This window comes from Malaclemys terrapin, chromosome 17, assembly GCF_027887155.1.
Source record: "Malaclemys terrapin pileata isolate rMalTer1 chromosome 17, rMalTer1.hap1, whole genome shotgun sequence".
NCBI lineage: Eukaryota > Metazoa > Chordata > Testudines > Emydidae > Malaclemys > Malaclemys terrapin.
Window position 1 is genome coordinate 4519264 of NC_071521.1, and position 17140 is coordinate 4536403.

Genomic DNA, 17140 nt, shown 5'->3' on the forward strand with positions numbered 1-17140 from the left:
TTAGAAGGCTTCTCCTGAAGCCAAGAGCTACAATACAACAAAGCCAGAAGCCCAGCGACAGAGTTCAGCTTGGTCCCCTGGATGCATTTTCTACCCAGCCCTGCAGACTGGGCAACGATACAGAGATCCCCTAGGATTATGGCACAGTTTGCAATGTGGGTCAGTCCACATTCTCTACGACTCCCACAGCGCGGCTGGTAATTAGTCACCAACGGTGATGGAATGAGAAAAGGGGGGAGGGGAAGTGACTCAGGTGTTCTGAAAACAGCCAAGCAGTTGCCAATTAGTCCAAAGAGCCCATCTGGCCTAAGGAAAGGCTATTTAGAGTGTCTAATAATCATAGCAGAAGAGGAAGAAAACTAATTTAAAGCCTTTTAAGACTCGCTGCTCCCCTGCCAAAGCATTCCCTTCCTCCAGGGATCCATTAGGAATTTTTATTGTGTAGATTTATCACAGAGTTATTTGGTCAAAACATGAAGTAGCTTGTCCGATGATTATGTTAATCATAATCATCTGGTTAAAACCAGCATGAATTCCATTTGCCTTCAGGCCTCATTTAGGACCGACCAAACGCCAAGTGAAGAATGTAAGTGTGGAACAAAGCCTTGGTTGGCGAGTCACATATTTGGTTAACCACCAGACGGCGTTCTGGCCCCAGAGAACCCCCCAGAACTAACAGGGCCCTGTAAAGTATAAGGGACTCAGGTGCCATGGTGCCAGGTGAGTTATAGAAGCCTAAACAGAAACCAGCACAACCTCTGGGACAGGGACTGGCTTTGCACAGCACCTAGCACAGCGGGGTTGTGGGCCACAACTGGGGCTCGAAGGTAACACGGATATACAGATAACAACAGTAACTAATCTATAAAGGTCTCCATCCCCACAGCATCAGGACTAGCACTTCCCGTGTGTAGGGAGAAGAGCCAATGTGACTTTAACAGACAGCAAGGGAGGGGGTGTCTAGGCAGTAGTTTGCACTAAGACTAGTAGCTGGCTTAGAGAAGCAAGAATTTCATGTTGAGTGCAGAAAAAAAAAAAAAACCAATGAAAAAAATTCCCCCTTCATTTCTATAAGCCTCACCAAAGAGGCAGGTTTATGTTTGCGTGTTTTCATGGACCATTCTATTTTGTTCCCATCTCTGGATCGTGTCAAGTTGCTGTGGTGGTAACATGCCTTGGGCAATAATTCTTATAGAAGAAACCAGCTAGTAAGCTCAGATCTGGTCTACAAGCCAGGGCCACATCGCTTTACAGAAATACAGCTGAGGCATTCGCTAAACAACCAGTCAGACCTGGTTAACCTGGACAGTCTCCCAGTACAATTGTCACTTGGATTAAGGTACCTTCTCATTAATGAGTTAATCGAATGTGCTTGCTCCCTCTCTGGTTGCCATCTCAATTACACTTTTTCAGACACCCAGATAGAAAAAGATCTAAGGCAGGGCTGATAGTTCTACACAGTAATGTAATTTGAAGGCCATTATATTTCATCTCTACACGTCTCTACTACCCAGTAATATAATTTGTTGAAAAAGCCACTTTATTTCAAACCAGCTAAAAGTCCTTGTAGAGATCTTATCCAGCAATATTTTACTGAATGAATCCAAGTGCTAGTACATGGTGTAATAAAATGATTGTACTGTTAAAACCACTTTGCTTTAGAATAAAAAGGCACCTGCCTTGTAGCACTGCCAGTTAAAGAGCTCTCTCTTACTCAGTTTGGTATTAACAGTTCAATTTAACTTTTATCTGTTTAACTGCTCCTTTTATTAGCCTCTAAACCAGTGGTTCTTAACCTTTACTGCAGTCTGCACCCCTTTGGTTCTCAAAATATGTTCTCGCACCCCTTACCAAAATCAAAATATGTTCTTGCACCCCTTAAACCTAGATATAGTTTGTTTGTATATTACAGTAATCGTTAAAAATGTATAATGTTAATAAATACATAGGTTTGATGAAACAAAGTAGTTGTATTTACGTGCCCTGTGCTTAATTTGTGTTTTCGATGATTTACCTTCTAAAAAAAATCTGGCATGTCTCACAGCCCCAGAAAGGGCATCTCGTATCCCCAGGGGGTGCAAGCACCCCAGATTAAGAACCACTGCTCTAAACTAATCCCAGTCTAGCATGACTCCCATGCAAAACTATGTTAACATGTCTATTTCCATCCCCCACATTTGAGAAGCCAACCAGTTTTTGGCAATCCAAGGAAGGCATTAAAAGGTCACTTGTTTAGAGATTACACATTTCATTTACTGATGCCTCCGTCCATCTGTTATCAGTCATACTTAGCATCCTCTTTGAGCATGAGCTAAAAATTAAGGCCTCCAAAAATCACTAGTCACTTTTGAAAAATTAGGCCACAGAATGGGGCTACAGCAAAGGGTCCAAGTTCTTTTCTGTTACAGCGGCAAAAGATCAGAAGTAAAGCGGTGTATCTAAGAGCAGAATTAGGCTCAATGATTTCAAAATTACAAGCCTAAGTGTTTAAAAAGAATGTCAGTTACTATTCTCCACCAAAAGGTTGTGGGGTTTTTGTTTGTTTGTTTTTAGGATAGAAATGTGTAAGTGCTCCTAAGGGACAAAGGAAAACAGTCAGTGAGGTGACCAGTGGACGTGAAAACTGCAGGGGCAACTTTTCACTTGTACCTCAGTGTCATACCATAATTAAATGGCCCCAAAGGGTGGACAGAAGGTTGTATTTTATTGTGGATTCCTGATGTCGTATACAAAAGCAGTCTATTTCCTTCCCCTCCCCCATCATGATTTGTGAGCTGAGAATAGTTTGTTCTCTTTGGCAGCTATATGAGACTGGGTGTACTCTGCAGATGCAAGTTTAATTAAAAGCCTGTTCCCTTTGCCTTATGACAATATGATGGTATCTTAACTACCTCTCAAAAGCAGTAGTTGCATAAGCTGCTCTAGGTTTAGTCTGAGATATGGTCCAGGCAGTTCCAAATGGTTTCAGAGATACCTTCCAGGTTTCTAAAACTTTTTCTGCATTCAGCTTAGAAATGAAAATGTCACCATAAAACTAGTTAGGAAGCTTGTATCTGAAATACACTCCAGTCAATCCATGTGCATAATGGGCTACCAGCTTAACAACAAGGAAGTCTTCAGCAGGAGTGTAATAGAACACATTGGACCCTTTAAGAGCAGCTGCCACTAGTCCTGGCGCTTGGCCTTTATGGGAATTCTGGGAGATGTAGTCCCAAGAAGGACCCTGGGTATAGTAGGCTGCTTCAAGGCATGCTGGGTAAGAGTGGGTGATGCTATATAAAGTGGCCTGTGGCTCAGTCAAAAAAGACTGGCAGGGAGCTGGAGTTGCTGAGAGAGCATAGGAAAGGGGTGTTCTCTCTAGACAGTGGGAGGAGTAGCTAGGAGGGGGTGTAAAGGAGGACAAGTCCCACAGGGGCAAGATATAACAGTGGAGTGAAGGAAGAGGCCTGGGGACTACAGTAATGGTGAGGGTCTGAAGCCTGGTGTTAGCACCTGTCTTTGTTTAGAGGCCCCAGGCTGGACCAATGGAGGGAGGAAATCACACCATCAGCTCAGTCTGCCTCCCCTAGAGAGACCCCGGTGGGAAAAGGACTATCAAGCTGTTAGTTGTGGAAGGGTGAAGAAGCTGACTCTGACCTGAGCCCTGCATCGAGGAGGAAAGCTAAGCACGCAAAGGGTTGAAGGATTATTGCACACTCCTGCCTCAGGGGGCTGCAGAATGGATTTTGGTTGTTTGGGACTCTTGCTTGTTCTGGAAGGGGAGGAATCTCTAGTCTGGCTGGAGAGCCATGTTATTCCATCACAAGGGAACACCCTAGACAACGCTGTGGCAAGAGGGAGATCAGCTACAGCTCGCGACTGAGGCAGCAAGCTCCTTGCAGAAAGGTAAGCGCCTGCGACAGCGGGGTTTCTCTCGAATATAGCGTATGGAAGCCCACGGGAGCTGGGGCGGTTACTTCTGTTCCCTGACAAACAAAACAGGTCTGTGGCACAACAGATATTCAGAAAAGTACCTGTCTCTATAGAGCAGGACGCTGGAAAAAGATAGTAGCCTACACGTTCAACGTGGGTATTCAACTCACTCTAGCACCTAATGCATCCTGGCAAGGGAGGGCCACAGAATAAAGTAGGAAGAGTTGCTGCTGTGGCTCTAGTGAAATGAGACACAGGCCCAGGGAAACAACAAGGCAGCCTGTAGGTTATTAAGTGTGGGTGTGGGCATGTACATCTCCAGGCACCAATGCTACAATCTCTCATGCAGACTTGTCTAGGTGAAGGCTTAGCAGAACTTGATTTTATTTTTTTAATAATTTTGATAGATAAATGTCTATTTATTCTTAAGCAATTTTTGAGAGTATCCATTTTAAATTTTCACAGTTGCAGGCTCTGAGTAATACAGAGAATTCTTGCCCAGGTGTGTGTCTGGTGGGTTTCGCCCACATGCTCAGGGGCTAACTGACTGCCATAGTTGGGGCTGGGAAGGAATTTTCTTCTAGGTCAGATAAACAGAGACCTTGGGGGGGTTTTCCACCTTCCTCTGCAGCATGGGGCCAAAGTCGCTTGCTGGTTTGAACTAGAGTAATTGATGGATTCTCTGTAACTTGAAGTCTTTAAATCTGGATTCAAGGACTTCAGTAACTCGGCCAGAAGTTATGGGCCTACTACAGGATTGGGTGGGTAGGGTTCTGTGGCCTGCCATGTGCAGGAGGTCAGACTAGATGATCATAATGGTCTCTTCTGGTCTTAACATCTAGGAGTCTGTGAGAAATTCTGGGGGAGTCAGACAATTATTTAACAAAAGTAGAGGCTGAGTCTCACAGTTAAAGCTTACAAACTGTTAACACACAAATTGTCAATATCACATGTCAAAATATACAAAGTAAATATCCTTAAATCAACAGATCAAACCTGTTCTTACTGTTCCTTCACTACTCCTGTAACAAGCCTAAATCAAAAGTCTAAATCACTGGATTTTTGCCTCTAAGTTCTCAGGCAGCATTTATTACTTTGCCTAGACATACAGAATGTGCCTGTAAATGTCAGTTATTATTGATGGAAATTATTTCACTGGACACACACAGACAAAAGTGACGTTTATCAACATTTACCAATAAAAATCTAATCCTTCCAAGCCTATCTGTATGGTAACGAGAATCTGCTGCCCCATTGGGGTACCATCCCTCTGGGCATGGAGAGCTAGCTAGGATTCCCTTCAGGGCCTGTTGATAATCTTAATGGACTCCAGGGTTTCATGCAGGATACCCCCATCCACACAGGCTTTGAAAATGCAAAGGCCATTCTGCCAGGATTCCAGCAACTCTACTGCCAGCAATCATGGTGCCATGTGGGAGCCTCAGGAGCCGTAGCTGCAACGACTAAAGGAAAACTAAATCTGGACTGAGGGATCTAAGCTAAATATAGCTGCAATTAACATTTAATAGCCTAAAAAAACCAGTCACTGTATTGGTCAGGTCCCTTAAAAGTGTAACAGATTAGCCTAATCATATGTGACAGAACCCTTTAAACTGCATTAAATCCTGTCACTCTGCATCTGATAGGACCTTGCATGTCCCTGTGAGGTGTTACTGATTCTTTACACCATTTGAGGCTGCGGAGATCTTCAGCATGCTAGCCTGAGTGACTCACAAGGCCAGCAGATGGGTACCAGGGTCAGACCTACTGGACAGGGAACTGGGTGACGGTTCTTTTAGCTGCAATAGAGAAGCATACGCTGCAGAGAAACACCCTGCATCAAGTCAGCCTGCTCTGTGCTGTTGGGCTCTGATTCCAGGATGTCACTTCTGCTCCCCCCACCTCTTAGTCTGGGTGACTAATTGTCCTTTTCTAGTGCTGCAGCTTTGCTTCATCTAGTGGGATATTGATTTTGATAGTGCTCATCAATATATCCATGAGACCGAGCAGATGGCAAACAACACACCAGGCCGAGGTGCGCTGTCCACGGGGGCTGGGGACAAAGGGACAAAAGGCATCAGGGAAGGCGTGTCAGTACAGCTGGAGGAGAGATTAGATGGGAGATGGAGAATAAAGCCTCCTATAAGCAGTGAAGGGAGACAGGAGGAGAAAAGGAGTCCAATTGATGTCAGAATCCCCCGTCCAAATGACATATGTAGTTAACCTAACTAACAGCATAGTGCCAGTTACCCATGTCCTCCTGTCCTCCTAATGTTTGTTCCCATCCCTCATTACAGAGTCTTCTTGTCTTAGGATCTGGGATCCGAGGCCTTTGTTTTCAGAAGTGACCATTTATTATGGGAACCCCAACTTGAGACATCTTAAAAGGCCTGATCTCTAAAGGGTGGGAATTCAGCACTTTGGGTTCCCACGAGTGTCTCAAGCTGGATACCCCAAAATGGAAGTACCCCAAAATTACTAGTCCCCTCTGAAGATTCAGGCCAGTGCCTAAAGCACCATGCACATTTCTTCCTATCTCTTTTGTACAGCACCCTACAGTAAGACAAATGCAAGGTAATGTTAGATCGGTTCTAGTCTTTCAATCTGAATATTTTATTAGGAGGTCTGGCTTAAAAGTAGAACAAAATGAAACAGCCTTTCCAGATTTTTGGGGGGGGGCGGGGGGGGGGGGGGGGGGAGACTCTGCAGTACTTTGACACAGCAACATGGTCTCTGTCCTGCACTCTCCTGGGAGAAGGGAGACTCTTCTATTTCTCTAAGAGCTCTTGGTTCCCAAAAGACCCCCCCACCCTTCCCCGCATGTCTGCAGCTACTACCCTATGATGGATACAGAGCTAGGGACCAAAAAGTCAGCATAACTCTTCTAAAAGCTGACCAGCAGCCTTAACAGGAGTCTTATGTTCTGGGCATGATGTGAGGGCTTGGTTCTTAGAACTGTGCATTTTTGCTCTCACTCAGGGAAACTGGTGGTTTCCTGTTCTAATCTGGGAAACCACACTGGTCTCCCCTGACCTCGCCACACAAGGCACAGGTCTCAGGCAGTGGTTTCCACACATAGGCAGCTGGGGCTTTTGCGTTAGTTTATAGTGGAGCAGTGTAGAAAAACTGAACACACAGGTCAGTGAGGTGGTGATCAGTGTCTGGTCCCTCCTGAAGCACTTGCCCCACCTCCCATTACAGACCTGCTTTCCCTGCCTGCACATCTTGCCGCTGTAAATTTGAATGCGGCTCGAACTACAGCAGCCAAGGTGCCCATCTGCTCCAGTACTGTCCCTTTTTCCACGTTCAAGGAGATGCCGCAGAAAGAGTCTGACACCAGTAATTATCAATGGACTCATTCTCAGGGCCCTGTCTCCTCCTCGGTCTGTACAGCACCCAACGTGATGGGACCCCAGGTCTTGGTTGGGCCTTCATGCGCTGCCAGTACAAACACACCAGTCTGGGTTAACCTCCCTGCAGAAGACAAGCAGTGGTTCTCAGCATGGCCTGCCAAGCATGTACTGATGGCCCGAGAGAGATGGATGTCACATGATGCTAATGCTGCTTTCCAGCCCTACGATGTATTAAGACTTTTTTTTTTTTTTTTAAATATATGGAGATAGTTCTATCTCACAGAACTGGAAGGGACCTTGAAAGGTCATGGAGTCCAGTCCCCTGCCTTCACTAGCAGGACCAATTTTTTGCCCCAGATCCCTAAATGGCCCCCTTAAGGATTGAGCTCACAACCCTGGGTTTAACGGGCCAATGCTCAAACCACTGAGTAATCCCTCCCCCCGCATAAGAACTGCATAAGAATGGCCATACTGGGTCAAACCAAAGGTCCATCCATTCCCGTATCCTGTCTACTGACAGTGGCCAATGCCAGGTGCCCCAGAGGGAGTGAACCTAACAGGTAATGATCAAGTGATCTCTCTCCTGCCATCCATCTCCACCCTCTGACAAACAGAGGCTAGGGACACCATTCCTTACCCATCGTGGCTAATAGCCATTAATGGACTTAACCTCCATGAATTTATCCAGTTCTCTTTTAAACCCTGTTGTAGTCCTAGCCTTCACAACCTCCTCAGGCAAGGAGTTCCACAGGTTGATTGCGTGCTGTGTGAAGAAATACTTCCTTTTGTTTAAATTAATGGGCAGCAGGTTTAAAACAATTTGGTGGCCCCTAGTTCTTATATTATGGGAACAAGTAAATAATTTCACCTTATTCATTTTCTCCACTCATGATCTTATATACCTCTATCATATCCCCCCTTAGTCTCCTCTTTTCCAAGCTGAAAAGTCCTAGCCTCTTTAATCTCTCCTCATATTGGACCCATTCCAAACCCCTTATTTTAGTTGCCCTTCTCTGAACCTTTTCTAATGCCAGTACATCTTTTTTGAGATGAGGAGACCACATCTGTATGCAGTATTCAAGATGTGGGTGTATCATGGATTTATATAAGGGCAATAAGATATTCGCCATCTTATTCTCTATCCCTTTTTTAATGATTCCTAACATCCTGTTTGCTTTTTTGACTGCCGCTGCACACTGCGTGGATGTCTTTAGAGAACTATCCACGATGACTCCAAGATCTCTTTCCTGATTAGTTGTAGCTAAATTAACCCCCATCATATTGTATGTATAGTTGGGGTTATTTTTTCCAATGTGCATTACTTTACATTTATCCACATTAAATTTCATTTGCCATTTTGTTGCCAAATCACTTAGTTTTGTGAGATCTTTTTGAAGTTCTTCAGTCTGCTTTGGTCTTAACTATCTTGAGCAGTTTAGTATCATCAGCAAACTTTTCCACCTCACTGTTTACCCCTTTCTCCAGATCATTTATGAATAGGATTGGTCCTAGGACTAACCCTTGGGGAACATCAATAGTTACCCCTCTCCATTCTGAGAATTTACCATTTATTCCTACCCTTTGTTCCCTGTCTTTTAACCAGTTCTCAATCCATGAAAGGATCTTCCCTCATCCTATGACAATTTAGATTTCCAGAAAGCCTTTGACAAGGTCCCCTCACCAAAGGCTCTTATGTAAATTAAGTACACTAGATCCACTGGATCCCCCTTGTCCACATGTTTGTTGACCCCTTCAAAGAACTCTAATAGATTAGTAAGATATGATTTCCCTTTACAGAAACCATGTTGACTTTTGCCCAACAATTTTATTCTTTACTATTGTTTCAACTAATTTGCCCGGTACTGACATTTAGACTTACCAGTCTGTAATTGCCAGGATTACTTCTAGAGCCCTTTTTAAATATTAGCGTTACATTAGCTATCTTCCAGTCATTGGGTTCAGAAGCTGATTTAAAGGACCGGTTACAAACCATAGTTAGTGGTTCTGCAATTTCACATTTGAGTTCTTTCAGAACTCTTGGGTGAATGCCATCTGGTCCCGGTGACTTGTTACTGTTAAGTTTATCAGTTAATTCCAAAACCTCCTCTAGTGACACTTCAACCTGTGACAGTTCCTGAGATTTGTCACCTACAAAGGACCGCTCTGGTTTGGGAATCTCCCTAACATCCTCAGCCGTGAAGACTGAAGCAAAGAATTCATTGAGTTTCTCCGCAATGCCTTTATCGTCTTTAAGTGCGCCTTTTGTATCTTGATCATCCAGGGTTGTTTAGCAACCCACTGGTTGTTTAGCAGGCTTCCTGCTGCTGATATACTTAAAAACATTTTGTTATTACCTTTTGAGTTTTTGGCTAGCTGTTCTTCAAACTCCTTTTTGGCTTTTCTTATTACAAGTTTACACTTAATTTGGCAGTGTTTATGTTCCTTTCTATTTACCTCACTAGGATTTGACTTCCTTTTGATGCCTTTTTATCTTTCTCTGCTTCTTTTACATGGTTAAGCCACGGTGGCTCTTTTTTAGTTTTTACTGTGTTTTTTTTTAATTTGGGGTATACATTTAAGTTGGGCCTCTATTATGCTGTCTTTGAAAAGTGTCCATGCAGCTTGCAGGGATTTCACTCTAGTCACTGTACCTTTTAATTCTTGTCCTGTGTCAGCAATGGCTGGAGTTGCCGCAGGGGTATTGCCAGCTTGTAAATGGGAAGGGAGGTGTCAACAAAGATTGACAGCATGGCCCGTTCTAACAATCTGAGAACTGCTGAAATAACTCACACTAATGCAGTGTGCCTGTCCCCTTCTGCCTCTGAGGCATTACCTGAGGATTTTGGCTTCTCTTCATAGAACTTGCTAGGTCATCTAATCCAGTCCCCTGCGCTGAGGCAGCTTTAAGTATTATCTAGACTACTGTTTCTCAACCTTTTTTGACACCAGGGACCATCTTGCTGCCTTCCTAAACTGGATCAGGGAGATCACAGGGACCGGCGCTGGTCCATGGGGCAGTCATTGAGAAATGCTGATAAAGACCATCCCTGACAGGTGTTTGTCTAACCTGTCCTTAAACACCTCCAATGACAGATTCCATAACCTCCCTAGGGAATTTGTTCCAGAGTTTAACTACCCTGATAGAAAGTTTTTCCTAACGTCCGACCTAAATCTCCCTGGCTGCAATTTAAGCCCATTTCTTCTTGTCCTGACCTCGGTGGTTAAGGGGAACAATTCGTCACCCTCCTCTTTTGGGGAGGGAAAAGGGAAACACCCAAAAGCAGCTTTTGGCAACACAACAACAGCGCCTGTCATGCAGCTGCATAGTCTTGTACAGGTGCAAGTGCCCTGAATGCTCCACACAAGAGAAGTTTCACACACTTCAAGTGTGATCTCCGACCACCACAGAACCAGCTGTGTCACTACAATGAGGAAGCTGAACAGGCTGCAAAGACCAATCAAGGAATCCCAGGTTTGGTTTGAGCTACAGGGCTGCAAGCTGTAAACAATGCAAAGCTGGCAGGGAAATCCAACCTAGCTCCAAGCATAACTCAGGAAGGAGTCTCTTGGAGCCATAAAATGAGATTTTTTGGAAGCATCTGTGCAACAGCAAAACAAACACTCTCCTCCCCATAGATGTTCTATTTGCCAAGCTAAAATTAAACTAAGAAGCTTTGAGACTATCCATGACAATTTTACTGGAGTTTTACTGAAATTCTGAGACAGAGTATTACTAAAAAACCCTACCACACCGCTCTGAACTGGTTCTGTCCAGCTCAGAGTCCTGCCACTCAGTGGGGCTATTTGCAGGCTTGCCCAGTCAATCCATGAGAGCTGGTTTAGACTAAGTAAGGGCAGATTAATACTTCTGGCATTAAAATGCAAGAATTATTCCTGCCTGGTTTCAAGACACTTGCTAAAAACATGGAAACAGAGCTAGTATTAGCAAACTGGCAGTGATAAACCAGATTGGGATTTCTTGTGTTGTAATGCCAAGCAAAAAACAAAACCAAACCTCAAACCAACCTCAGGAATCTATTCAGTGCATCTTCTGAGGATTTGTAAGTGTGTGCCTGTATCTTTGCAGTTTCGGTTGTTAAAGACTTAACTCTAGGCTTCTCAGGATAGGCGGTTATCAGAAGGAAACAGGAGCAGGAATATGCCAGTTTGGAGGTTTCACTTTTTGTTTGGACATTAATAATGCACGATGGAAGCAGTGTCAGTAAATTGCTGCCTTTACAAATAAGAGGCTTTATGTTAAACCTCCAATACTGATGTTACGGCTTCTTTCTAGATGTTGAGACAAACTTGCTTAGAACTACAATGCCCCAGGGGTCTACGTATCAAGTTTGAAATCTCTAGACTACCTGGCACATAAATTCAGAGCAGATAACTGGAGAGCCACACAGCTGAATGGGAGTTGTTGGAGGTCTACTCCGTAAGTATGTAAGATCCTACGATGCTACTCATAAGAGGAGTTTGCACTTGTGTTCCTAGGCCACTCTTCATCCCAAAAAGGTGGCTGCATTTTAGTAATTCTGTATCAGTCTAAAGTACTTTGGCATCTCAAAAAATGTAGATGACTTGATGTGTCTATACATATTTGGTAGTGTTCAGAAACTCCAGGATCTACTGGAGGCAGGAGAAAAGGAGAGGGGTTATGCCAGGCGTGAGCAAACTACAGGCCGCTGGCCACATCTGGCCCTCGAGCTCCTGCTGGGGAGCGGGGTCAGGGGCCGCTCCACATGTGTGCGTGCCACAGCTCTGCGCGGCTCCCGGAAGCAGCAGCATGTCCCCCCTCCAGCTCCTACATTTAGGGGCAGCCAGGGGGCTCCGCGCACCACCCCCACAGCTCCCATTGGCCGAGAACTGCAGCCAATGGGAGCTGCAGGGGCAGCGGCTGCGGATGGGGCAGCATGTACAGCCGCCTGGCTGTTCCTCCATGTAGGAGCCAGAGGGGGGACAGGCTGCTGCTTCCAGGAGCTGCTTGAGGTAAGCGCTGCCTGGAACCTGTACCCGAGCCCCTCTCGCACCCCAAACTCCTGCCCCAGTCCTGATCCCCCTCCCACTCTCCAAACCCCTCAGTCCCAGCCTGGATCACCCTCCTACACCCTAAATCCTCATCCCCAACCCCACCCCAGAGCCCGCACCTCCAGCCAGAGCCCTCACCCCCCCCCCCCACCGCTCCCCAACCCCCTGCCCCAGCCTGGAGCCCCCTCCCGCACCCTGAACTCCTCATTTCTGGCCCCCCCCCCAGAGCCTGCACCCCCAGCCAGAGCCCTCACCCCCTCCTGCACCCCAATTTCATGAACATTCATGGCCCACCTACAATTTCCATGCCCAGATGTGGCCCTCGGGCCACAAAGTTTGCCCATGCCTGGGTTATGCTCTTTGCACTTCTAGGCTCCAGAGTGCTGCCATTGGCTAAGTCTATGCCCCACCCCCAAGCCACAGAGAGCAAGCCAGTGACACATTAGCTGTCAATTATGATGCTCTTTGAATCTTAAATCCCACTGCCCTAAGAAGGGACCAATAGCTGTTCCTAGGCCTACAGGCAGCCTGCAGAGGGAGAGACCGCTCCGCATTGGAAGGAGATGCCGCTTTGCCCATTCATACCATCCACACGCGCACGCTCCAGTGGGTGGGAAGACTCAGTTTTGCACATCGTAGGCCCCATGATCTTTGAGCTAGCATTCCTAGAGTTCAAATACCCCTTCCCCAGCCATAGTTTCCCCACAACTACCTTCTTACAAACAGCAGGCCCAGTTCTGCCCTCAGACCTGCACTCTACTCCCAAGGACTTCAGGGAGAGCCTCCCCTTTGCACAAGGGCAGAACCTTGCCCATTAGTTTCTCCCTAGAAGGCATAAGGGAGCAGGGATGACAGATACACCCGCCCCCAAGGGATTTTCTGCATCACTTGGATGTATTCTGGCTCATGAGAATGAATTTTCCTTTGACTCACACAGAAAGAAAAGGTTGCAATCACACCCTGGCTTTCTGGGACTCCAAGACTGTCATGTCACCTGCAGTTCTCATGCAGATCAATCAACTCCAACGCTCTCCGAATACATTACAGCCTCTGCATGTGGCAAGGGCTTGAAAGAGAGCAAGAGAGAAAATGTTGCAGGCTCTTAGGCAATGTCTACACTATGGGCCTTACAGCGGCATAGCTGTACCGCTGCAGCTGTAAGATCTCCTGTGTAGCTGCTCTGTGCCGGTGGGAGAGAGCTCTCCTGCCCGCATAATTAAACCATGTCCACACTGGCGCTTTTGTTGCTGAAACTTATGTCAGGGTTTGGGGTTTTTTCCCCACATCTCTGACCAAACAAAAGTTTTGCTGACGAAAGGGCTAGTGTAGACAAAGCCTTAGCCCTGGAGTGCCTCAGGCAATGGAGCAAAAGTTATGCAGCTATTGGGTGACACTAATTCCCCAGCTATTGGGTGACACAGGTTCGATGCAGTGTCACCACTAGAAGCACCCTCTCCTGGACGGAATGGCTAAAGCTGCACTAAGAACTAGATTCTGACCAAGCAGCGGTTGGAACTAGATATGCCTGTCAGTGCATCATACTTCTGGTCCTACTTATTATTCAGATACTAAACGAATTTCATCACCTTCTTTGTCAGTGTAGGAGGGGGCAGGGGATTAGCTTGAACCCAGAGGATCATATAATAACATGGCAACTGTATGCCGCTAATAATCCAGGGGGAGGATTAGGAAATTTTAGATGTATGACTAGCGCTGCATAATGAAAAACTAAGCAGAGAAAATGGCAGTTCCCCCTGCTCTTACCTACTGTATTTGCCTGCGGTTCCTCTAACTGAGGAAACATGAGCTGCAACGAGGTTTTTCAGTTTGTCTTGCAAATGGAATCTAGTTCCAGGAGTACAAACAAAAGGAATGCCAAGAACTCGGTGATAGGATCTGTTCAGTGAGAAATATGGATTTAATTTTTACCACTTAAAGTTGTATAAAAAGCCTCTGCCTCAAAAGAACAGCTTGTGGTTTTAGCAGACCAATGTTAGATTCATGAATGAGAATCTCAGATAGCCATAAATCCTGGGTAGTTGCTAACTGACTTATTGCGCACAATAACAATATTGTGTGTATCCTAAACTCTGCAGACAGACTGGTCTGCTGAGCTGGAAAAGCACACCAACGGATTAGTGTCACTGGGTCTCTCTCGCATATTTCATTTGCGGCTTTAGCAGCAAGTCTGCAGCAGCCATATGCAGAATGTGGCATGGTATAATGAGGCGGGAAGGAGTGGAGACTTTCTGAGCAGTTAGATGCATGAATTGCTGTCTCCCTCATTCTACGTCTCCATGCAACTCTAGGTGGGATGACGCCATTGAGTTTAGCGTGTGATAAGTAGCCTGTGTTGTTGGTTTTTTTTCCCCCCATAGCAAGCTAGCATTTCGCCCCTGGCTGGAGAGCCAGGATTGGCCATAGACATGGAGCAGGGATTCAGTTTCAAACCCCATATACAATTTTTTCCAGAAATGAGTGACTGGACTAACCAGCTCTGCCAGAGCCTGGAAAAATAAAAAGAGGGGTGGGGCTGGCTGACTCGGGATTGGGACACTGAGCTTCTCATACGGATGACTGGTGCCAACTCAGGGTGGCAGCAGCCTACATGAGTTTGTGGCCTCTGGTCAGAGCCACTGGGCAAGCACCCACATCCCAGCTGGCTTGCTCTGTGGCCAATCTTGGTGGAAGTGCCTTCACTCCTAGAGGTGGCCCCTTCAGGTCACAGGGGAGGCATACTGGGTGGCATGAGGAGGCTTGCATTGTATACCCCGTCTTATGGCTAGACAATGCCAATCTCGGGTCTCGTCACTCCGGAGCCTCTCACAAGCACTAGTTTTGTATGTATCCATTTTTCCTTAATGGTCTTTGATGTCCCAGATGCCCTGTCTGCATAGATTGCAACCTGCCAAGGACAGGGTAGGACGTCTTAGAGTTTCCCAGCGTTGCTCCCAGCAGTGGAGCCATGCTGGTGGCAGCACTGACAGGATGCTGGCATTCCAGGAGACCGCAGTTTAAAGAGTAATAGTCACAAATAGCCTGTCGCTGTACCATGGTTCCTTCCACCAGGACAGCTGCACTGGCAGGAGAGCTAAAGAATTCGGGTGTAGACCAGGCCTCTGTATGCAAGTTAGCATGAAATAGCCACTACCTTCCTTCAGCATTCCTATTCTGCTGTCTGAGTATCCTTCTCAAACACCCTGTTCCTTATCCTCCATTGAGAGATCAGTGCCAGTCAACTTTTCAGTAGAGAGCATCCTCTGCTCCACGCAGCTCGGTCGTGTCTGACTAAGGTCCTGCTGTACAGCGTACACACGAGGGAAAAGGGAAGCCCTGCCTTCAAACAATGAGCTGAGGTTAAAACCCCCATACAGAATAGCTGCTTTAACCGACAGTGCAGTAAAGCTGCAACTCAGTCACCAGATTAATCAGTTGCATCCACGAGAGCAGAGGGGCATTGTTACGTGCTGCCCAACAGCCAAGCATGTTGCTGCACTGCCTGAATTCCCTGATAGATATTAAGCCTTTCATCATGCCGATAGCAGGTGCTCAATCAGCGGCTGTCCACAGATGCTGGGAACAGGAATTAAACACCTTTCTTTTATTTTTTAAAAATAGCCACTGAAGGATCAGAAATGAACCTCTTTTGCAGTGCAATTTTAAATCAGATGGGCTGCATCCTATTTTTGGCCTAAGATATACTACTGTTCACTGTAGCATCCGAACTGCCCCACTGGCCCCCATCCGTTGCCTCTTTGCTATTAACTTCCACTTTTAAGATAAATAATCTGGCAATTTAGATTGCCACTGCACTGTGTCCTTTATGAGCAGGAGCTATGTTAATAGTCTCTGGGCAGGCAGGAGGCAGGAATCTCATTTCTGCACTTGGCTGGAGAGGAATAAATCAACTCTCCAGCTGGTTACAGGCAAAGCTGTTTTTTTTTTTTAAAGCCATTTTAAATTACATTAGATTTTTAAACACCAAAAGAAAACCAGGATAATCCCTTCTGAAGGCTTCAAATGCACAATTCCAAACCTACTTCAGCTGAAGTTTGAGACATTTATGAACAGTCTCTGGATTAATTAAAAAACACCCCAGTATTTCAGATCGGTATGCATATAACAAACATGGAGACTGTTGGAGCAGCCATCAGTGCTACTTCTTGGATGGAGGCTTTGAGAAAATAAACCTGCACTTGAGAAACAAACTGGTTTGAGACAGATATCCTAATAACTTTGTTGGTTAATTCTAATGCCCATTCATAAGCCCTTCTGATGAATAAGAGGGTAGAGGAAGAAAAGTGGAATCTTGCCAAGTCTTTGTTAAAATAAGAATTTGCAAAAGGGAAATGTGGGGTGTGTGAGGACCAGAGAGGAAAACAAAAACCTTATGTAACTCAATGGAGGCGGAGCGGGTTTCCTCTCTGCTTTGGAGAGGACAGGGTGCTGGATCTAGTTCTTGTGTGTCTCAGGAGCGTGGCTACAAAGCTATACAAGGAAAGCAGTCAAATTGCTCAAATTCCAGCTGTTAGAAGCAGAGGGGTCTGGGGAAGGGCAGCACAGAGCAACCACACCTGCATACTTCCATTCAAGGTAACCTGCTATGAGCAGTGTACCAGGGCTCCCAGTCAGACTCACCCGAATCCGTCTCATGGCTGCTACAATCTCCACACGGCTGTTGGGTCTCGGCACATCCAGACTACCGATGTACTGAAAGACAGAACAGTGGTGAGATGGTCTTTAAAAACTTGCAGTGAAGGAGTCATAACGTCTTCAAAATGAACAGCATCTTTGACTGATAATTAACCCATGAGTGGCTGGGCAGTCAGACACCTCTAACTCAT

General features: G+C 45.8%; 1 protein-coding gene across 1 annotated transcript in view; it reads right to left on the reverse strand.

Annotated features, from left to right (window-relative positions):
- The window catches only part of LOC128825290 (carboxyl-terminal PDZ ligand of neuronal nitric oxide synthase protein-like), a 68637-nt gene that overhangs the window by 43450 nt on the left and 8047 nt on the right, over positions 1-17140 (reverse strand). Inside the window, exon 2 of the mRNA XM_054007653.1 lies at positions 16935-17006. Within this exon, the coding sequence (XP_053863628.1) occupies positions 16935-17006 (72 nt within the window). The remainder of the gene's footprint in view (positions 1-16934; positions 17007-17140) is intronic.